Below are 24,701 nucleotides of genomic sequence, written 5' to 3'. Positions count from 1 at the left end.
GGGAGACAACTGACACCAAAACGTATTCAGTTAATTGCACATCTGCCACAACCCAAGACACAAAAGGAGGTACGGGCCTTTATTGGCCTCACCTCGTACTGCAGACAATGGATCCCTCAGTATGCATATCTAGCCAAACCACTCATACAGTTGACAACACAGGAGGCAGCGACTTCGACTGTCCTCCCTTAGACTCAGGAACACACACAAGCTTTTGACGAGTTAAAGAAAGCCTTATGTAAAGCACCTGTTTTAGCGACACCATGTTATAGCAAGCCTTTTACACTTTTTGTTACTGAACGCGACGGCACAGCATTGTCTGTGCTCACACAAGATCAAGCAGGAAAACACAAGCCTTGTGCTTATTTTTCTAGTACATTGGATCCAGTGGCCCAGGCTCTGCCTGCGTGCCTCAAATCAGTTGCAGCAACAGCTCTAGCAATCAGACAAAGCGATTCAATAGTGTTAGGACATCCCCTGACAGTACAGGTTCCACACTCTGTGGGCGTTCTTTTGAACCGAACCCAGACTCAACACTTAACCATAGCTAGACTGACTGGATACGAATTGACATTGTTTCAACCACACATAGAGATCAGACGTTGCAATACATTAAATCCTGCCACATTGTTACCCTCAAGTACAATTGACCCGACACCACATGACTGCGTAGAAGTCATCAATACTGTAACGAAGCCCAGACAAGACTTGACAGACATTGCATTGCCCGATCCAGACCTGACACTTTACGTGGATGGTTCATGTATGAGATCAAGCACAGGAGAGTTAGTGGCCGCCTATGTAGTGACCACTGAAACTGAAGTCTTAGAAACAAATCGCATTGACACACTGTCTGCCCAAGCAGCAGAGCTCATCGCTCTGACCCAAGCCTGCATTCGAGCCAAGAACCTGAAAGTAAACATACATACAGATTCACAGTATGCATTCGGAGTTGTTCACGACTTCGGTATCCTCTGGCAAGAAAGAGGTTTTTTAACTTCTCATGGCGCCAAGATACAGCATGGTCCCCTTATACAAGCTCTGTTAGAAGCAATACACTTACCTGCATCCATTGCTATCATGAAGTGCAAAGCACATACGAAAGTCACTGATACTATTTCCCAGGGTAACGACCTGGCAGATCGAACAGCAAAACACACAGCTCAGACTCAGACAAACCCGACAAAGACTATAGTACCAACACAGACACATTGTATGACAGTGAAGGATCCCACACTAGAAGTACTCGACATACAGACACATGCCACACCAGACGAAATCAAGAAATGGACTGAACAAGGAGGGATCCAAACAGATCAGGGATGGATGACGAAGGGAAGAGCCACATGGTTCCTCCCCGACTCTATGGTTCAAGTTATCATTAACACAGCACATAATCCAGCACACTTAGGAGAGAAAGCTATGCTAGACAGCATTCAGAATTTATGGTTCAACAAGCATTTACGAGCAGCAGCAAAACAGAAAGTGCGTACCTGCATGATCTGTTGTCAGTTCAATCCAGGCAAAGGTGTTCCCATGGAACAAGGTGGTTTCCACCCTCCCGATCATCCTTTTGAAGTCCTTCAGATGGATTATGTCCAGATGGACCGATGTAGAGGATTTAAATATGTCCTTGTAGTTGTATGTGCCCTTTCCAGATGGACAGAAGCATATACAGTCCCAGATTACACTGCCGCGACCACTGCCAAGCAGCTGGTTCGTGAATTTTTCCCGCGATACGGCTTGCCCCGTGTCGTGTACTCAGATAATGGACAGCCATTCTCGTCCGAGCTTATGAAACAGGTATCGCTCCTGTTAGGTTACCAATGGAAGTTTCACTGTGTACGACATCCCGAAGCAGCTGGTTTGGTCGAAAGACACAACCAGACCCTGAAAACACGATTAGCCAAAGTATGTGCAGAAAAAGGTGTAGATCGGATCGTAACACTGCCAGTTGCACTCTTCTATATGCGCATGGTAGCTCACTCCAGAACAGGACTATCACCTTATGAAATTGTTTTTGGGCGGCCTCCCAATATGTGGGGTACGCCTATGCCTAAAAGGATCACCGATGTCGATAGTACTATGTTGACAGATTACCTAGCTTCCTTGATGTCTGCACTACAATCATGTCATTCACAGGTTGCGGCTGCCTTTCCGGACAACACCAAAGTGAAACCGCATGAAGTCGTCCCTGGAGAGTGGGTGTACGTCCGAAACTTCGATCGAGAAAGTCCGCTGGAACCCAGATGGAAGCAGCCTAAACTGGTGTTGATGATGACGAGGACCGCGGTCAAGCTGGAAGGCAGGAAGGGGTGGTTGCACTCCAGCCACATAAAGAAATTGCATGGACTGTGTCCAGAGACTCTAGACAAAGACTGCCCCCTTTCGGACACTGATTCTAAACTTCCCCTGATAGAAAAAACTCCTCAACAGGAGTATCGTACAAAGTTAAGGTCTTGTAAGTCAGACAGCGTTTAATTGTTTAAGTCCCCCCCACGGTGAAGCGGTTAGACAGGTTTCTGACATGAATAAGATAGACCCCAGTAGTCAGAGAGATAGGCGTATGAAAAAGAGAGAACAATACTGTAAGAACTTGCACAGTCGTTGTGTGATAACATTAATTTTCATGTTTCTTCTGAGCATTTTGATAATATGTGTAAGCTTCTGGTTACATGATTTCTTTCCTCCTTTCAATTCACATGTACATACTTTCTCAAATGATTCTGCAGAGCACACTTTCAGCGACCTGCCCCCCCACGAATTATCCTATCGATTAGCAATGCGTAACAATACATTCATTCGTATGTTACATCATACTCACCAGACCAGCAATGCCACGAATTGTTGGGTATGCGGCTGACTCCCACCTTATCAGAAATACAAGGGAGCTCTGCCCCTCTTTCCTTACCCGTTCACACATAATGGTTTATGTGGTGCATGGTTTGCTTTAATGTCTTCCTATGATAGTAAGTCCCATGTTTCCCAAGGCAATTGGATATGGGGGAACCTGAATACAGTTATGAATAAAGCATGTTTCCCAGATGCCGACGGTCTCCCACAAAGGATAGGGACCGATCTAGAAAATGAAGTGTATGCATTAGGTAACTTTTCCCTCAATCTCATGATCCTGAACGTCCAGTCCGAGACTAATTCGAACTTGCCGTTTATAACAGTTTTACCAGTGAAAGGTGAACTATGTGTTAGAAAGAATGGTTCAGTACATCTAGGACACAGTGATTGTAATACTGTGGTCGAATTCAGTGATAAAGGAAAGTCTACTTTCAAAGCCTCACGCCATTCTTATTTTATTTGTGGACATACAGCTTATGTACATCTGCCCCCTGATTGGGATGGGACGTGTTATATTGCGTTCCTATTGCCACCTGTTTTTCTAGCCCCGCCTGATTATCATCGAAATTCACGCCTTGTGAATGTAAGACATAGAAGGGAGATCAAGACCCCAATTGTCGATCAGACTGAGACAACGTGGGAACAATATACAGATTTCAATAAAGGATTCTTTTTCTTTGTAGGTCCTGTCCAAAATAGTAAATTGATACGCAAATTAACAAGAACTCTTGAAGCGGTAGTGAACTAAACTACTTCTGCTTTAGGTAACCTGACTGAAGAACAATCTGCTATGAGACTCGTAGTTCTTCAAAATCGCCTTGTCCTTGACGTCATACTGGCCGATAGGGGCGGGGCTTGTCGAGTCATCGGATCCAGTTGTTGCGTTTTCATTCCAAATAACGCGCCATCCGTGTATAAGGCCATAACAAGACTTCACGAAATAGCTCACCTGATTCACCAGAATCCAGGCACCTGGACTTGGTCCGGTTGGCTCTGGAGTGTGTTGTCCGCCTTGGGATGGAAATTGCTATCCTTCCTTGGAATAATACTGCTTATTCTATTCAGTTGTTGTCTCTGTCTGCAATGTGGGCCAGCGATTTGCGGCTTGTGCGCCACAGCTTGTATTCCCCGTCCAAGTACACGTTCCCGTTCCCGAATAAAGAGAGATGAGCAAATGATGTTATATGAACAGATAGATGGTCTCATGAATATAGATATATCCTGAAGGGTGAAGTAGGGGCCAAGGAGGGAATGAGGTAATAGAAATTTTCAGGTAGCCAAAGTGTCCCTCTACTCGCACCCTATCCATGCACTCATGTTCCATGTATGTCATGTAACTTCCTTTCTGTTCATGCTAGAAAGACGCATATGGATTTGCGTCGAACCTTAACATGTTAGCTATCCAGTCATGCATGAAAATCCTGTTCATCAGGCTTCTAAACCTATGGTGCCAACGTCTTTACATGGTACACTTTTGAATAAAGCACACGTTTTCTCCATGTTTCCTGGCCCAGTCGAGCTAGGCCCTTAACGAGTCTCCAAGTTCATTTCTGCCTATGAAAGCTGCAGTTTAGGTATGCATCCCGACCTCTACCTTACATCCTGCACAGACGAGCGGTGCCCGGCTCGGCCTGCTTGCCTGCCAAAACGTTATTTTGCCTACAGTTATCTGTTCAGCCTCCGCGAAAACACATTCTAGTCTAGTGAAATAGGTAAACATATTCCCGGCTGCAGAGCAAAGGGTCCTGTCTTCCTGTCTCCATGCAAGTAATTTACTGCTCCCGTTACCATGGTAGGCCCATGGCCCCCGCACTCTACATGAAGATTCATATGCACGCACTAGTATTCAGTGATGAACGGCCTCTGCCCGAGAGACCTTTTACTTCAGACACTACATCCTCCAAACATGAGATACCAGATATGCTATAGGTGCAGGTCGTTCTGACACCCCAGACATCAGTCTCCTCTACTCGTGCAAAAGTCAAAGCCCCCAGTTCTCCCCAGTTACACGTCATGCTCAGCTGCGCGCGCATCTAGGTCAGAAGTTTCTGCCGACTCTGCAAACTTTCACTAAGCATCCACCCACTTGTGACGTTTCATGTTACGTTTCTCTGACATGTCAAGTGCACGCCCATGTGTACGCCTTCTTACACGCCTCCTGTTACGCACATGTGTTCTTATCTCTCTCTTTCCACCTGTTACGCCTACTGCATTGGAGTCAAGTATACTGTTTTACTATATATAATGTGTACTGTTAATAAAAAGTTGAATATCCTTCCTGAGCCTTCGTGGTGATGGAACTCGATGTCCATACCTCGAGGTATTATTTTCATTAAAGCCCGTATGACTCAGATTCCACGGACTCTGCCTCTCATTACTCGAGCTATCCTTTTACTTTTAATTGTATGGAAAAATGATACGGTAAATTTATTTACCACAAACCAAATCAAACATTTCAAAAGAACAATAACAAAATATTTTGGCGAAATAGCAAATTGACAACTATTCCACGGGATATATTGACCGATCTCATGTGGTCTACTACGTTATTAGTATTGCTTGATTTGCAGACTGTCGACTTGGAAAGTTCTTATGTAACTCACTAAACAAAATACTAAAAAGGTTCGCCTAGGACTGGCAGGCAGCAGTCCGCAGCAAGCGAAGTGACAGACAAAGTCCATCGTGATTGCAGATCAGGGACAACACTAAAAAGTTTCCTACTACATTAACCAGTCATTAAAATACTCAAACTATCAATCCACCCCACTATTTCTTCTTATCGCCATGTGTACAAAGGATGGACTGGACTTGAGTCTGTAGGGGCCGATTTAGAAGCCCCTTGCGGCTCTTTTGCTCCATTGTTGCCTGACTTTTGTGACGCAGCGGCAGAACAAAAGAGGCGCCATGGTGCGGCGTATATTAACAACGTGACGCATCTGGGACATGCATCACGTTGTAAAGCCCTGTGCCATCAGGGGGCGTTCCGGCGCAAGGGGGGAAATTCCGGCGCAAGGGAGAGCGTTCCTGCGCAGGAACGCATCCTAAAAGTGGCTGAGGGAAATCTACAAGATTTCAATCAGTCACTTTGAGGACAATGATGCGTGACTCAAACCCTGCGCCTGCTTGAAGCAGACGTACGGCTTGACGCAGCATTGGGGAGATAGGGCACCCCAGAGCATTGATGGAGCTGCGCCATCGTTGCGGCGCAACTCCAGCAATGCGCCGCCTTTACGGCACAGATGCGTAACGCTTTAGTGACGTTTTGGGCCCATGGTGCGCCGCATTGTAAATACGGCGCACCATGGGTGGTGGTGGCGTGGCGCACAATTACTGGCGCATCCCTGCTACTTTGCAGGGATGCGCCGGTAATTAAAAATCTGACCCTTAGTGTCTAGCATTATGCAGTTCTTTAAACTACACTCATACATAGTTTCACAGGCCAATGAAATGAACACAAAATCGAAAACAAATAAGCATAGTAGCAACGCTACTGAGAAGGAGAGCAGTGCACCTGAAATGCACAGAAGATTTTGAAATATAATTTACCTACAATGTAATCAGCAGCATTAATGCTCTTGGTAAAAAACAAAAATTTGCAATATAATAACACACAGAGCAGGAGAAAACAGAGTAGTAAAGAAATAGCTACTACTACTCACCAAGCCCGGGGATCTCAAGGCCGAGCAGGTTGAGCAGATCGCGTTCCCGGTCCAGGAGATCCGTCCAACGGTGGGCGGCCTGGTTGTAGGTGCGCTGGACCTGAGATGTTGGTACATGGCCCGGCACACCTTCTCCCACCACTTCCGGCACTCCTGGATCCCGTACCCGCGAGCGATCTTTCCGCCTGCCATGATGGTCCTGGGGAGGCGGCGCTGAACATAATAAACTAGTGCGGCCACCTCCTCCGGGCTGAAGATCTCCCGGGGTGCGACCTGCTCCCCCCTCAAACGCCCGCACGGGAGCCGGGCACGGGGTGCGGGACCCTTCCCCTTCTCGGGATGCTTCTCGGCTCCCTTTACCATGGTCTGGGCAGAAAGGAAGCTAAATAATAAAGAAAATAGAATAGGGAATAAGAAAAGAAAAGAGTTTAAAAAAGTAGTTTCAAATTAACCAAAAGTAGCAGTAAAGACCAAACTATAGAGCTAGAAAAATAGAGGGATAGATAATAAGTAAAAAAGATTAAAAAAAACTTCAAACAAGCAAAGGATGGCAGAGATTCAGAGAGGATAGAAGAAGCATGCCCAGAACCATAGCAATGAATGAGAAAGAAGATGGCCGCGCCCGTTCACGACCGCGTGGGTAAGTTCGCGCAAGATTTTCATCGCGAACACACGTGAAATTGTACTAGCGAGCCGCACACTTTGCGAGATTACACATCGCGCCCGGAAACGGAAATACATCATGCAAACAAGATGGCCGCGCCCGTGAACGACCGTGAGGGTAACTTCGCGCCGTTGCGCTACAAGCGGCTCGCTAAAATGCACAAAACCTTGCAAACTAACATGCCGCAAAAAAACAAATCGCATATTCGCACGAATTTGCGGCTTCCGAATTCGATCTCGCGCACGTTCGCGCCCCGCGAATCCCGCGAAATTTCAGAAAAACGAGTTTTGCAAAACTGAAAGCACTCAGCAGGTGCAAAAGTTCAAACTCATCATTAGTAACCATTCCCTGTAGTGCTTCCTGACTGGGGCCCCTCCAGAGTTCAGTTGCTAGTTGCAACAATTGTATGACCCTGCTCTGACCCTCACAGCAGGCTCATAGAATAGCTACTAGTAGGCCACAAAGGTCCTGGAAAAAAAATCGCACTGCAACAGAAAGCAAATTACAGATAAGGAAGCAGGCGCCAGACTGGAATTTTAAAACAGTGACACATTAATAAATCAACCCCAAATTAATTCATGGCAGTTGAAGCAGGGCAGGTGTGCTTGCTTTCCCCCCCCCCATAATCTACAGTGATGATGAACCAGAGGGTGGCATTGATGTACCAAAGGGTGGCATGGGTGAAACAGAGGGTGGCAGTGGTGAAACAGAGGGTGCTGGGAACCTGTGATGATGAACCAGATGTAGAAACAACATAGCCGCGACGGTTGCGAGCCGACAAGTAAGTTCGCAATTGCGAACTGGTACAAAACCCTCGCGAACTGGCAGAAACCCTTGCGAATTTGCGGATTTTGCGGATTGCGAGTTCGCAAATACGCGAATTCGCGAACACCAGATTTGCAAAATTCGCCCATGCTTAATCACGTGCTGATTTATGGTATTGTGCATAATTAACTGGTTTAACAGGAGAGTATAGTATAGCCGCAGTATTGTCATACAGGTCTGCAATGGTTTGCTCGGGAAGGCCGCGCTACATTAACTCTGGCTCTTTAACGCTCATTGTCCCATGAACAGCGTGTAAAGGTTATCTTGCTTTGACCTTGGCCCTTTAAATCTTTTTTCGCCCTTCGAGTAACCAGGGACTCTTGCGCTGCAGCTGCAACCACTTTAGTTCCCCATCCGTCAGTACTAAAGCAGTACGGAGATCTGGGTCTGGTGAATTCTCTGTTTAATTCGGTGGGAGACGCGATCAGACGACTGCATCCTGATAGCCATTACTTCTTTAATAAAAGGTGAGCTATGGGACGACCGGGGGGAGATTATTTCAGTATTGACCCCTGTACAGCTCCTGCTATAAAAGTTTAAGCACATACTCCAATGAGGGTGATTGTCGTTTCCATAACGTCGAGTAAAGGCGTGTTTAGACGCCTGACTTGAAAGCCCATTATCAAATTAGAACTCGCGAACCGTTCGGTTTGTTAATACATGAAGGTCCAATATGGCCAGTTAAAACGCGTCTACGAGAACCTGTGCTCCATTCAATTTGTTTATATAAAACGTAACCATGTTTAGCCAAAGCGCATTTTGCAGCCTGAATTAGCAGCATATTATGTAGCCACCAGTACTATCTGGGCGACATTCAATACTATTGCTCGTTTTGTTCAAAATAAGGCAGTTGTTATATATAGCCATATAATGTGACCCACACCACAAATGTATCACTAGGTTTGTCATAGATGGGACTGATCATCATGGCTCTTTGGGGAGATCCACTTATCCCTCTTTTGTGATTAACAGCCATACAGAGGGTTTTTGAATAAGGACGAACTTCCATATGATGCACATGCTTTTTTTAATATAATCCCCCGTTGGCAACGCCTAATACATTAATGTTATATGGAATCATAAAATGATAATGAGCCAGACTTTGGAATAGGAATAGAGTTACCTGTGGTTAGATTAATGTTTTTTGTCTTTTGTTTAAAAAAAAAACGTTATCTTTTAGTGCTCCTCATGCTGTATTTTGACTATGTCATTTTAGGAGGGCATTTCTATGATCTATTTCGGAATCATCAGATTGGATCCCACAGTATAGTCCCCAGTCCCTACTGTGTACTCCATCTATGAAGTATTAGAGGTGAGTGGGATACTGTAGGTCATAATAGGTGCTATCTCAAATAGACCACATTATGCACATGATACATGTCTAAAGGAGAATATTTCTGTTACCCCTTTAATAGGAGTTGCATTCATCAGCTTTTTAAATTACGCTGGACCTGAAGGGCCATGTTTTATCCTTTTAACTCGGGAAGGAGAGATCAGAGTTTCTTTCAAACATGATCAGTGGTATGTAGCCTGATGTGACGGACTAATCGAAAAACGATTTGACTCTTAGTATCACCTAGTGGTTTGTATGTTGCAATGTGGAAAGAATGATACAGTATGAACGGGGGATGTTGGTGTCAATGGAGCCAATTTGTTGGTTTGTATGAATTGAAGAATCGATAGAGTGATGTATGGGATGGTGTATAACTGTGCCCCTTGTCCTAAAGTACAACAAAAAAAAAACTCTTTCTCTACTCTCTTTTATTTAGCAAATAAATGCGTATACATTCTCTGTTAACAGACTAGGATATTGTGTATATGGGGGAGGTATATTCTTGACCAAATATTATGTGAAGTAGAAGAATTGTTTTGTTCTGGACTTTTTAGAGGTATAGATTCAATGGAGATCTGATCAGTTTAATATCCTGTGCATGTTTTCTAATATTAAATGTATTGAAGCATATGATGTTTTATAGTTATCCTTCTGTTTGATTAGGTTGACTATATTTTAATCGATTTGGAGAGTGACAAATATATATGTCCTTAAGAAGGTGGCACCTTAATCATTGGTCACCACCGAAACGTGTCAACGCCAATTCTCTTTGTGGTTACTTCCAGGAACCACCTCATGTCTATCAAAGATTATGTTTTAAAAGACTGATGGTGTTTATGATTTGATTTCTGTGCGAAAGAACCAATTTTGATGTTTTATTGCTTCACATTTGCCCTGTCTCTCTGGATAGTTTATTTGCATTGGACTGTTTTTTTTATTTGTATGTTTTTTTTGCACACTATGTAATAAATTGCATTTGTGTTTTTAATTTATACATTGGGGTTATTATCCTTCTGTTATATACAGCTGTTTCCTTGTTTTTATACTTTTAAACTCTTCCCTCTATTCTGGTTATGTATGTATAGGTGTGTCGGAACTACATGGTTGTTGGTTGGATGTTTAATGACCAGCTGCTTTTTTGTTTGTATTGTAGACAGGGTCATACAATGCAGTGATTCTCAACTATTGTGAGGAGTGGCGGTAGAACGATTGGTTTGAGCCAGGCAGGTATGTAGGCTCGCAAGTGCCACCTCGATTAGTTACAGCTAAAACTTGAACAGTGGATGGAGTGGTTTACCAAATGCTACTCTCTTGTCTTTAGATTGAGTCACGCATTAGGCAGATATTCGTGTTCTATGATATTCAGCTCTTGGAATGCCGCACCACCCCCACATTCGAGGTAGGTGGGATTGCAGTTACAATGGTAACACGAGTGGGAATTAGGTCCGTTGTTAATGGAAAGTCTAATTAGACTTTTGTTTAAACAGGGCCAGTCCGTTTTGTTTCCCTCACCACCAGACAGCAGCAAGCCTGATGGATTAAAATTTCGACCATCAGGTATAGTGCATTTATGAAATTAAAAGACTGGAGAGGATAGAGTAATGTTGAGGAAGGATACAGAATGAGTGATATATTCATTTTGTGGTTTTTAGAACATACCAGTGTGTATATAATTCAGAAGCCCTGATGAGAGCCCCTGGAGGTCCCCTGGGGCTTGAAACGCGTTGGCATTTGCAGTAACAGACATAAAGATCAATACTGACAGGGTGCTGTATACTGAGAAACATTGAGTGTAGTTTTGTTCCCAGTTTTGTTGATAGGTCTCAGTAAAGAATTAATTTGTATCTATCAGTTTTAAACAATACATTGGTTGCTGAATTATATTGATGTTTTGTTGCATTGTGATAAATGTGTGTAATGTATATTGTGATAAATGTTGTAAAGATATGTAAATGTCCCCCTCCGGGTAAGTAGTGCGCTATATAAATGCCTATACATTTGTAAATATAGGAATCACTTGATATGTGTTTGTTTGGAAGGACTAGAAGTCTTTTTTGTCTACATTCTTCCTAATGTATATAAATCAAAAAGATAAAATAAGCTATTCAATTAAAAAGTTTAATAAATGACCTAATCATATAAAGCAACTTGTGATTATTGCAGTAAGGAAATTGCATAAATTATTTAGAAACACCAGGTTTCCCCTTTTTTTGTACTTACTTTCTAAAAGTGGCATTTTCAGAATAGTAACTTAAAATCCGACTTTACCATTGTAGAGCATGATAGCTTGCAATTACAATGAGTGAAAGAAGTATTTTTCAACGTGTTCTCAAACTGAAGTTATCATTTATTAAGTGGGTGATAAATTAACCCAGTACACGTCTATGGGAGAGATAGACTTGCTACAGTGAACAACGAAGTAATGTCAGGACATCTAAAACTCATGGACACATGCCTACTTTTTACATGCCATGCATCTTGGCCTATGAGCTGTTAGGGCCTAGTTTAAGGGTGATTTATAAGTATTAAAAAAAGGAAGGTTTAGGGCGGTCAAAGGTTTTGTTTCGCCAGGTCAAAATGTCAATTTAAGACTGCACCACAGAAGGCATTGGCAGACCTGAGACATGATTCACAGTGTCACTTTTAGTGGGTGATACAATGAGGGCTGTAACACACACGTAGCATTTAATTTCAAGCATTGGGTACATGTACTACCACATGCCAGGGACTTAAAAGTAATTAAATTTACCAATCAGGGTGTATACCAATTTTATGTAAGGGAGAGAGCAGAAGCACATTAGCAGTGATTAGCAGGAGTAAAGTTCAGAGAGTTGTAAAAGCCAACAAAAATGGGTTCTGCTAAGGAAGTCAAAAATCCTGCAGAAACGTCCAGCTCCAACAGACCTCATTAGGAGTAACCACGTATTTCTGGTGCAGTTGTATTTCCCAAGGAAATACCAATACTGCAGTACTTCTCTGGGTTGGTATTACCGGACTAACCTGAGTTGGGAAGGTCGGAAGTGTACCATGTGGTGTCGGAGTTTGTGCTGCTGTTCAATAATTGTTTTTCCTCTTTCTGACGACTTCCACACGTTTTTTCCTGATGAGCTATATAGGAGAACATCTCAGAAGTGCTGTAAATCCGTTCTATTTCCAATTGCAATTAGAACGCAAAAGCTTGTTTGCCTATGGATTGGGAATGCTGGCCTACTCCAAAAGAGGGCCAGAGAGTCTTCTTTCCTGTCAGGACAATGCAGCTCCCCAGCTCCCTGACGCCTCCATCAGGACAGTGATAAGGACTCGCAGTATCCACCTAAGGTCATCCCTTCTTGAGCACAAAGAGTGAAAGCATGAGGAGGGAACATGCTTTTCCCACTTATAGGGCCAGATGTAGGTAAATATCATTCACCGATTCTAAAATACCGAATTTTACAGATTCGTTTTTTTAGAATCGGTAAATGATATGTAGCTAATGATTTGGTAAATTTTACCGAATCGGTAAAATGCGGTAAATACTGATTCGGTATTTACCGATTCGGTATTCCCCATTCATTATTATGGGCCGGAAGGCCCATAGGAATGAATGAGAAATACCGATTCGGTAAATACCGAATCGGTAATAGGGGTAGATCTACAAAGGTGGCAGGGTGTCACATTGACGCCCTGTTGCACCCCTGCATAGTGCATGGGTGCACATGTGGCATACATACATGCCCTAAGGGCATGTATGTCTGCCACATGGCACAGCTGAAAAAAGCACAAAATTGCTTTTTATAAGGGTTTCGATATTTACCACCAACTATTAGTTGGTGGTAAATAACGAATCCTTACAAGTGAAAAGCACGCACTTGAGTGCTTACTACATTAAGGATTCGGTAACTTAACCAAATCGGTATTTAAGAATTTGGTAATTTACCGATTACTTAAATTACCGATTCGGTAAATTACCGAATCCTTAAATTAGGCACTTTCATCTCAAAAGCCTAATACCGGTTGGTAGCGGCCGAAATTCTGCAATTTCGGCCGTTACCGACCGGTATTAGGCTTCCTACATCTGGCCCATAGTCATTAAACTGGAATGCGGTGATTGGATTATACCTGGGAACATATGTACCACAGAACTATAAGCATATGCTCTCTTGCTGCATCTAACTACAATTTTTTACAATATACATGTTGTGTAATATTATCAGGTCTCAATTTATCAAATCTAATGCTTACATTTTTCTGTATTATTTCAGCAAATGCTGATGAGAAGGAATTCATTTCAACAAAGATGTGTATGATGTCTACAAATATCAAGGAATTTGTTTGAAGGTTCCTATGGGATTTGTATTTAATTCTTGACATTAGCATTGACTGCTCAAAAATATACTGTTTAAATTATCTTTGTAGTGTAGTACATGTACACACCAAGCAGCAGAACCACGTAATTGTGTAATATCACATGTAAAAATGTAAAGGTGTATAGTACAATCTCAATCGAATTCCCTGGACATTGTTTTACAGGTATGATTGATAAAGTTGTTTATAACCTATACAAGGTGATTCCTTTGCAACAGTAATGTGGCAGAAGCATGACCAGTACTTATTTTCTCGGCATATTTTAGCCAAGCACTTATAACCTCAGTACGAGTCATACAATTCTAACCAGAGCGTTATCTGTGGGTGGAATTTCGCTACCCACAATTACATGTGTCTCCAGGCCCAGAATTATAGGGTCTGCGAACTCAGGACCCGATATTCCCATACCCAAAACAAGCATTAGAAATGCAATAGGTCTCGGATTTATTTGAGTTAGAGCTAATAGCATTGTAAATGGCAATGTCTTTTAGCCATGTGTTATGGAGTGTATGCATGTGGTGTGTAGTGGAATTATGTGGGTTGGATTGGAATTGTAGCAATAGTGGCATGCTGCGCTTTAGACGAATATGTTTAAAAGTAAAGTGCACCATACTGCGATTGCTACAATAGTTAATTGCGGATGCGTTGACAATTGATGTGTGCACTGATGGCTGGTGGTGTGTGTGCCTGTAGAAATTGTGCACTGATGGCTGGTGGTGTGTGTGCTTGGTGGAAGCTTGCACTGCCGGCTGGAGGTGTCTGTGCTTGGTGGAAGCGTGCACTGATGGCTGGTGGTGTGTGTGCCTGGTAAAAGTGTGCACAGACGGCTGGAGGTGTGTGTGCCTGGTGAAAGCGTGCACTGATGTCTGGTGTTGTGTGCCTGGTGGAAGCCTGCACTGACAGCTGATGGTGTTTGTGCCGGGTGAAAGCGTTCACTGACGGCTGGTGGTGTTTGTGCCCGGTGAAAGTGTGCAGTGACGGCTGGTGGTGTGTGTGGTTGTGTGTGTGGTTGCGTGTGTGGTTGCGTGTGTGGTGGTGAGTGTGTGGTGGTGAGTGTGTGGTGGTGGGTGTGGTGGTGTGTGTGGTGGTGAGAGTGGTGTGTGTGTGTGTGTGTGTGGTCTTATGTGTGTGGTTTTATGTATGTGGTTTTATGTGTGTGGTCTTATGTGTGTCGTCTTATGTGTGTGGCCTTATCCTGCGCACTCACTGTCTTTCTGCAGTCATTCTGCACTCAGTCTGCACTCACTCTGCACTCACTCTCACTCTGCACTCACTCTGCACTCACTCACACTCTGCAGCACTCACACTCTGCATCACTCTCTTACACCGGGCAGCACTCACTCACACTCTGCAGCACTCACTCTCACTTTGCAGCACTCACTCTCACTCTGCAGCACTCACTCTCATTCTGCAGCACTCACTCTCACTCTGTAGCACTCACTCTTGCTCTGCAGTACTCACTCTCACTCTGCAGCAGTCAGCTGCAAACCACAAACTCTGAATCTGCACTCTGTACTCTGAATCTACACTCTGCACTCTAAATATGCACTCTGAATCTGCACTCTGAATCTGCACTCTGCACTCTGAATCTGCAGTCTGCACTCTGAATCTGCACGCTGAATCTGCACTCTGAATCTGCACTCTGCACTCTGAATCTGCACTCTGATTCTTCACTCTGATTCTGCACTCTGAATCTGCACTCTGAAACTGCACTCTGAAACTGCACTCTGAATTTGCACTCTGCACTCTAAATCTGCACTCTGCACTCTGAAACTGCACTCTAAATCTGCACTCTGCACTCTGAAACTGCACTCTGCACTCTAAATCTGCACTCTGCACTCTGAATCTGCACTTTGAATCTGCACTCTGAATCTGCACTCTGAATCTGCACTCTGAATCTGCACTCTAATTCTGCACTCTGAATCTGCACTCTGAATCTGCACTCTGAAACTGCACTCTGAAACTGTACTCTGAATTTGCACTCTGCACTCTAAATCTGCACTCTGCACTCTAAATCTGCACTCTGCACTCTGAAACTGCACTCTAAATCTGCACTCTGCACTCTGAAACTGCACTCTGCACTCGAAATCTGCACTCTGCACTCTAAATCTGCCCTCTGCACTCTAAATCTGCACTCTGCACTCTGCAACTGCACTCTAAATCTGCACTCTGCACTCTGAAACTGCACTCTGCACTCTAAATCTGCACTCTGAATATGCACTCTGAAACTGCACTCTAGATCTGCACTCTGCACTCTAAATCTGCACTCTGCACTCTGAATCTGCACTCTGAATCTGCACTTTGAATCTGCACTCTGCACTCTGAATCTGCACTCTGAATCTGCCCTCTGAAACTGCACTCTGAAACTGCACTCTGAATCTGCACTCTGAATCTGCACTCTGAAACTGCACTCTGAATCTGCACTCTCACACTCTGCACTGTCACACTCTGCACTCTCACACTCACTCATACTCTGCGCTCTCTCACACTCTGCAATCTCTCACACTCTGCAATCTCTCACACTCCGCACTCTCACTGATTCTGCACTCTAAATCTGCACTCTGCACTCTGAAACTGCACTCTAAATCTGCACTCTGCACTCTGAAACTGCACTCTGCACTCTAAATCTGCACTCTGCACTCTAAATCTGCCCTCTTCACTCTAAATCTGCCCTCTGCACTCTGAAACTGCACTCTAAATCTGCACTCTGCACTCTGAAACTGCACTCTGCACTCTAAATCTGCACTCTGAATATGCACTCTGAAACTCCACTCTGGATCTGCACTCTGCACTCTAAATCTGCACTCTGCACTCTGAATCTGCACTCTGAATCTGCACTCTGAAACTGCACTCTAAATCTGCACTCTGCACTCTGAAACTGCACTCTGCACTCTAAATCTGCACTCTGAATATGCACTCTGAAACTGCACTCTGGACTCTAAATCTGCACTCTGCACTCTGAATCTGCACTCTGAATCTGCACTTTGAATCTGCACTCTGCACTCTGAATCTGCACTCTGAATCTGCACTCTGAAACTGCACTCTGAATTTGCACTCTGCACTCTAAATCTGCACTCTGCACTCTGAAACTGCACTCTAAATCTGTACTCTGCACTCTGAAACTGCAATCTGCACTCTAAATCTGCACTCTACACTCTAAATCTGCCCTCTGCACTCTAAATCTGCACTCTGCACTCTGCAACTGCACTCTAAATCTGCACTCTGCACTCTGAAACTGCACTCTGCACTCTAAATCTGCACTCTGAATATGCACTCTGAAACTGCACTCTGGATCTGCACTCTGCACTCTAAATCTGCACTCTGCACTCTGAATCTGCACTTTGAATCTGCACTCTGCACTCTGAATCTGCACTCTGAATCTGCACTCTGAATCTGCACTCTGAAACTGCACTCTGAAACTGCACTCTGAATCTGCACTCTGCACTCTGAAACTGCACTCTGCACTCTAAATGTGCCCTCTGCACTCTAAATCTGCACTCTGCACTCTGAAACTGCACTCTGCACTCTAAATCTGCACTCTGAATATGCACTCTGAAACTGCACTCTGGATCTGCACTCTGCACTCTAAATCTGCACTCTGCACTCTGAATCTGCACTCTGAATCTGCACTTTGAATCTGCACTCTGCACTCTGAATCTGCACTCTGAATCTGCACTCTGAAAATGCACTCTGAAACTGCACTCTGAATCTGCACTCTGAATCTGCACTCTGAAACTGCACTCTGAATCTGCACTCTCACACTCTGCACTCTCACACTCTGCACTCTCACACTCACTCACACTCTGCGCTCTCTCACACTCTGCAATCTCTCACACTCTGCAATCTCTCACACTCCGCACTCTCACTGATTCTGCACTCTAAATCTGCACTCTGCACTCTGAAACTGCACTCTAAATCTGCACTCTGCACTCTGAAACTGCACTCTGCACTCTAAATCTGCACTCTGCACTCTAAATCTGCCCTCTTCACTCTAAATCTGCCCTCTGCACTCTGAAACTGCACTCTAAATCTGCACTCTGCACTCTGAAACTGCACTCTGCACTCTAAATCTGCACTCTGAATATGCACTCTGAAACTGCACTCTGGATCTGCACTCTGCACTCTGAATCTGCACTCTGAATCTGCACTCTGAAACTGCACTCTGAATCTGCACTCTCACACTCTGCACTGTCACACTCTGCACTCTCTCACACTCTGCACTCTCTCACACTCTGCACTCTCTCTGATTCTGCACTCTAAATCTGCACTCTGCACTCTGAATCTGCACTCTGCACCCTGAATCTGCACTCTGACTCTGCACTCTCACACTCTGTACTCTCACACTCTGCACTCTCACACTCTGCACTCTCACACTCACTCATACTCTGCACTCACTCACACTCTGCACTCTCTCACTCTCTGCACTCTCTCACACTCTGCGCTCTCTCACACTCTGCACTCTCTCACACTCTGCACTCTCTCACACTCTGCACTCTCTCACACTCTGCACTCATACTTTGCACTCACACTCTGCACTCACACACACTCTGCACTCATAAAGTCATCTGGCAGCTTCCTACTGTATCAGACGCGTAGGCCCTTCAGGTCGGCACTCAAATTGCCTGCGGTCCCTCCTTTAGTGTAGAGCGACAGGCAGCATGAGATGTGTATGCGGACCAAAGTTGATGATTACTCAAAACAGTCTGGAATGAGTCCACGGGACATCTTGTAGCACAATGAAGCGCTGCTCCATCATGGTCGGCGACAGGCCGGGCCTCCTCTTCCCTATGACGGCGAGGCATCATAGGATGAAGACGGAGCAGCTCTGCAGCTAATTAGACAAGGAAACTTACAAGGAACTACATGCATGGCTAAATAGTCTGGAGTGCAGGGAGTGTCGGCGGGATCCATCTCTTTCCCCGTCCCATACACCTATGACTGTAGCGGGTTGAACATTAACTCACTGGGTTGGCACTTTTCTCGCCCGTATCCTGGCACATGCAGAGAGGCAACTGAGGAGGAACTGGTATTTTTCAAACGCAGTTCCTCGCTGCATTATCCGCCAGGGTATCAATCTTCAGCTCAATTGTTGCGGAGAACAGCACAAGATGTTTAAGCATTTAGATGAGAAAATGCACTGTGCGCGCGCTTTCCATATCTATGCGGCTATTTCCTCTCTCGCTGCTGTATTTGTTTTCAAAGGGGAGGACTGGGAAGGCGTTTTTAAAGGACGCGAAGGAAATGGTCATAGAATTGCAGTGGAATGGATTCCTCGTCAGGAAATGTGCTTTGAGCTGCAGTCTGATAGAAACGTGCCCGATAAACAGATTTGGTGCGTGCTCTTTGGACGCCGTAGCGCTGAGTGCATTGTCGATGTGCCTCACAACGTTTAGTAACATATATACAGCATGGATGGGTCTAGGAGGAATGAGATAATGACCCGAGACACATATTTGGAAAACTTTCAGGGTCGGACTGTTGTTTAAACAAGCAGAACATAGACGATACCGCGCCCGTCGCACTGACACATGAAAGGAAGCAGAAACCAGTCCTTCTGCAACGAGCAGTGGTGTGCAACCGCGCACCACTGCTAACATATCTTTTGACGGCCGCGATAATTGAAGAAATATGGCCTTCTGGTGCGCGTGTCCGCACGGAATATGCACTAGGCGGAGCTACTCTACCGCCTATGGCCTATTGCATGCTTTCTTCTGAAAACACACGCACGAGAAGCCCAATCGAAATGCAGCTACCAAAAAAAAAGACGAAAAATCACGAGCAGCCAGGAATTTGTTAGGTAGAATTTCGGAGACGCTAACTAAAGGACTCTTGGGCTCCGCCCACACTGCTATGCAGTGTGACGTAGGCCCGAGCCCTAAACATCATACCTGCCTTTTTGCTGCTGCAGGGGCTAAGGACAGCAAAACCACCAAACTGCAACCCCTTCCCCCACTCCTGCAGCAGCACAGGGGAAACAGATAAGTCACTGCTCTGAGCAGGCAGACAGTGCCAGTGGTTATTTTGCCCTGATAGGGGACACATGCATGTAACATAACCCAGTATTTCTGAGTTTGTGTATTTATTCCAGTTCCAGGGAAAAAACTTGTGATTGCCGGAATCCGGTTTCTAGGTACCCTGTATCCCCTCACCAAATTCTGCCAATCCTATTATTAGAGTGTACAAAAGTGATGGCTGAAGATCTTGAATTAATATCCGCCACTGGTAATTACTCTGTACCGCATCCCAGTCCATCCTTATTTTGCAAACCATGCCACCTCTTGCTATTAGGGTTTTCATGTTATCAGCATCACTCACCTAGACTCTTCGCTTCATAGGTCATCTTGAACCCTTGACCCTCTCGACTTCCGTCAGTTATGAAGCGCACATACAGCTGATTGTCTGTAGTGTGCACGGTGGAAGGAGGGCTGTTTCCACAAAAACGTCCATTTGCTCCACTGGGCCCGAGGGGAGGGGAGGAGGCATCCCACCCATTTCTAAGCTGAAAAAAAGATGTTCATTTATTGCAAAGCAGCATACAATACTTACACAGGGAGGAAATAACACAACGCCTGGAGAAAAATCCAATAATGTTAAAAAACTAACCATTACAATTTGCAAAATAGGAAACCCATTCATTATTTCAAATATTACACTGCAACGAGCATGCTTGCCAGCTACATACTTGCTTGCCTGCTACCTACATATCTATGACAAAAGAAACAAGCATTGCTTAAACCAGTAGTTCTGACTTTCATGGGCAAAGGCATGCAAACACGGGAATGCAGAAAAGTTATTTACAGGCGTGGGTGCATTAAAACCTACTAGCTTTGCTAATACTTGTCTATAAGAGTAGTGACAAACGTAAGAAAACGTCGCAAAACGTAGGTGGAAAAACGGTGCCAGCAACTAGTTAGATGCTCCATCAGAAACCCCGTCCCCTGAATAAGACAGTGTACCAAGCAGGCTCTTGCAGTATAAAAACTTTTCACTCAACAGTGATCCAAATTGTTGGTAAGGGGTGGAGAAACGCTGCATAGTGCTTGCACAACTTCTGCAAAGGTATATGCCTATCTTTCAGGTCACATGTTTAAATCTAGGAAGGACAGTCTTTCTTCCGTCACAGGTGAATAAAATCTGTACCACTCGGACAATAGTAAAAATAATCCAACTCAATATTTAGGCTGTATGAGGCACTTTTGTTTGGGGCATGTTGGCATAAATGGCATTGGCACAATATTGTATACATTATCAAAAAGGATAACGTTTCAGAACGTAGTAAATCGTTCACTTTGAAGTCCAGGCTGACGTTCCTGTTTTCAAGATGACATCTAAATTCGTATTTTATTCTTAAATGTTATTTTCGTATTTGAGGATTGCAGACTAAAACAAATTGGATTAGATAAAGGGGCGAAACGTGGGGGAGAGGGCAATGAAACTAGTCGGTCAGGCGCACATATCAAGAGTAGGCGAAACGGGGATTTGAATCCTGGGGGCTTTAAATTAGTCTCATCTGAGGCAAAATTCAACGTCAATTCGGAGTAATGGGGGGGGGGGCTAGGTGTAGGAAAATATATGGAATGTGCACTTTTATGCAAAGTACGAATGGGGAGCGAGGGCAGTAAAGGAATGAACGCTCGATAGTGGAGACCAAGACTGTTAGAAATTGGGTCTCTAGTTGGCAGAGGTTTGCACCCTGTCCAAGTTGGGGCCACGATCCTAGTCAGGGTAAGCTAGATACACACTTTAAATTAAACTGTGATCACTTTCTGGTAGACATGCACAGAACAGGCAGGCTTAACTTAAGAGGCAATTTGTAAAGTAATTCTGCAACAAACACACACAGTAACACACTGAAAAACACAGCAAAAAGACTCCACACAGATTTAGAAAAATAGAGAATATTTATCTGAGTAAAATAAGACCAAAACGACAAATCAGTAGAAGTCGATATATGAATTTTTAAAGAATAAATGCAAAAATAGTGCTTAGAAGTCACTAGCTGTCAAAAGGTTACTTGAGGTTGCGAAGGACGAGTGTAAATCCAAAGCTCAGGGCGTCTGTGATGGAGGGAAAGCTGGCTACATGTCCCAGACAGATCCTGCTGAAGAAATACCTTGGCTGGAGCAAGTGTCAACGGCGAGAGCCTACTGTGTCATCATCAACCCACGCAAAAGTATGTCCAGCGTAATCTTCGAGTTTCTTTGGAGTGAATGCACTGCGTGATCGTCGAGCCACACAGGCTGTGGATCCACTGTCGTTGAGCAGCCTCTGCATCAGCATCGAAGTATGATGCAGCTGAATTTCTCATGAAGTAGAGCCATGCGTCTGTTTTTGCAGAAATCAGCTACAGAACCCACTTCTTAATCCCAGGACTGGAGAGGGCACCACAGGCAAGGGTAGAACTCACAGGGGTCCAGCAGCACCAGCAAGATTGCAGGAAGTCTTTTGAGTCTCTGAGACTTCAGAAAAGAAGAGTCAAGCCAACAAGCCTTTGGAGTCACTCTGTGATCAGGTGAGATGGGTTCAGTCCTTGTCCTCAGCAGGGCAGAGATCAGCAGGCCGCAGGGCAGCCCAGCAAAGCAGAGAAGCAGTTCCTCACAACAGTCCGTCAAGGCAAAGTTTCAATCCTTACAGCACAGCAGTTGTTTCTCCAGCAGAGTTCTTCCCAGGTTCAGTAGGGTACTGATTTGGTAGTGTCAGAGTCCTTTCACTTATACCCAAAAATGCCTTAGATGTAGGGGGTGACTTCAAAGCAGCTCTCTGAAGTGCACAAAGATCCCTTTCAATCCAGTTACGTCTGCCAGGCTGTCTGTGGGAGGTAAATCAGTGCTTTGTGTATGCACTGGAAACTACCGAATGAAGTGTAATTGTCAGACCCTGCGATTCCTCCCTGCCCAGGAAGACCCATCAGAATGCAGTTGAGTGCTCAGAATGCAGACGAGCCTCACCTACCTATGTTTGTGGCTGCCTAGCGGGACTGCACAAAGTGTAGCTGTCACCCCAACCCAGAATTTTATTGGAAACATGTTGCAGGCACACAAAGCAAAGTTAAGAACAGAGGAATGTCCACTTTTTAAAGTTGTATTTCTAAAAAAGTAATGTCAAATTCAACTTTACCACTGAAGAGGCTTTATCATTACCATTCCAAAAATATGACACATGATTTAGGTACTCCTTTCTATTCAGGAATTACAGTTTAACAGTGTTTTAAGGGATTCCCAATGCTAGTCTATGAGAGAAGTAGACATCACAGTAGTGAAAAACTAATCTAGCTCTTTGCCACTACCAGGACATGTAAAACTCAAAAGTACATGTCCTACCTTTGAGTTACACATCACCCTGCCCATAAGACTACCTAGGGCCTACCTTAGGGATGACCTATTTGTAACAAAAGGGGAGTTTAAGGGTTGGCAAGTGGTTTTAAATACCAAGTCGAAGTGCCAGTAAACTTCACAACCAAGCCTCGCAATGGCAGGCCTGAGACAGGTTTGAAATGCTACTTGTGTGGGTGGCACACTAAGTGCTGCACGCCCACCCATAGCATTTAGATGACAGGCCCTGGGTTTATGGTATACCACTTTACAAGAGACCACTTTATAAGCAGCAGTAAAGTGTTTAGAGTACAAAGGCCAATTAATGGATACAGTAAAAAGTGGACGTAACCACCCTAAGGATGGCAGGTCTAACAAAGGCTATCACCAACGGCACGTTTTGGAGGTCAACTGCATCAGCATGGCTGCTTTTTATGGTCTGGCTTGACAGCGCAGCTGCCATTAGACAATTATGTGAGAACACCAGAAGCAGGGCTTTGGCTACCTCCACATGTTGGGAGCCAGGAGTACATGTTTTAATTGGACGAAAGTTGTGTTCTTCCACAGAAAATTTAACAAGAAGTTAGGTGCTGCTCACTCCTTGCCTTGTTCTGAATGGTGTATGCTTCTAACCAAATGACACCTAATCAATGCAGATGACATATGCGCCATGGGGAAGAAGTGTGATTTCACCGTCCAGCTGGGATTAGAAATGCTACCATTTGTAGGATACAGTTACTTGCATTAAAAGCAGCACACTTAAAAAAGAGATATGCACTTTCATTAAATAATTGTATGCACTTTCAATAATAGTGAACATATTTTAAAGTATTGCACATATGTTTTATAGGAGTATACACATGTGGAATGGCACAATCTTCATTATGCTGTGCATACAGCTTCAAGTAACTATGTTTTAAACTAATGATATTTGAGTCCTTACACAGCCCACCATATTATGATAGGATATAATCTCATGAAGCCCGAATGCCCAAGGGCGTCTTGGCGCTAGCAACTGACAAGCAGAAACGTGATTCAAGGTTGATTACTCTTTGGTGAACAACCAGGTATTAATGTCCTTATTTAAATTTAATAGGTTAGTCAATGGTTTCAGGTTTAGGGAAAGTCTGTTCCACAGTTTAGCAGGTGCAGCATGTAAAGCTTCTGCCACCCTAGGAAGAGCGTTTACATTTAGGGACTATTACATTTTTGGTAAAAGTAGAATACAACGTCCTAACTGTAGTATACCCTTAGAAGCTGCTCTTAAGGTGATCAGGGTCAACATCATGAACAGCCTTATGGTTGATGCAGAGAGTATTAAAGGCTACATCAGAGGTGTAGAGGTCGGGTGTGGGATCCCATTGGGGCTAGGGGCCTTGTTCTTGGACAGCCCCAATATTCCCTTCCTTACCTCCTTGGCAGAAAAGTATAAAACAGCCATTCCTCCAATGTTCCAAGATCTACCACTAAGATTAAAAAGAAGGGGAATTATAAATATCCTCGAGGTGGATAACCCAACTACCTTCAGTGATGTGAGCCTCCAAGGAAGCAGAAACATCTACAGCCAGAAAGGGGCAATTGATAATAACCCACAATTTGGAGCTAATCATCAGGGTTCTTGCCTCAATCAAGACAGGCCATGCTTCATCCTTTAAGATATTCTTGCTTTATACAAACCATGGCTGTTATTAACAAAAAGAGGGTCTCTAGGT

The 24,701-nt window shown here is 44.3% G+C and overlaps 1 protein-coding gene across 1 annotated transcript in view; it reads right to left on the bottom strand.

Annotated features, from left to right (window-relative positions):
* Positions 1 to 24,701, bottom strand: part of CUBN (cubilin) — a 1,372,460-nt gene that overhangs the window by 491,202 nt on the left and 856,557 nt on the right. The window contains exon 43 of the mRNA XM_086941783.1: positions 19,994 to 20,177. Within this exon, the coding sequence (XP_086797909.1) occupies positions 19,994 to 20,177 (184 nt within the window). The remainder of the gene's footprint in view (positions 1 to 19,993; positions 20,178 to 24,701) is intronic.

Source organism: Lissotriton vulgaris, chromosome 10 (genome assembly GCF_964263255.1).
Source record: "Lissotriton vulgaris chromosome 10, aLisVul1.2, whole genome shotgun sequence".
In the NCBI taxonomy this organism is placed as follows: Eukaryota; Metazoa; Chordata; class Amphibia; order Caudata; family Salamandridae; genus Lissotriton; species Lissotriton vulgaris.
This window is presented reverse-complemented; position numbering and strand designations above follow the sequence as displayed.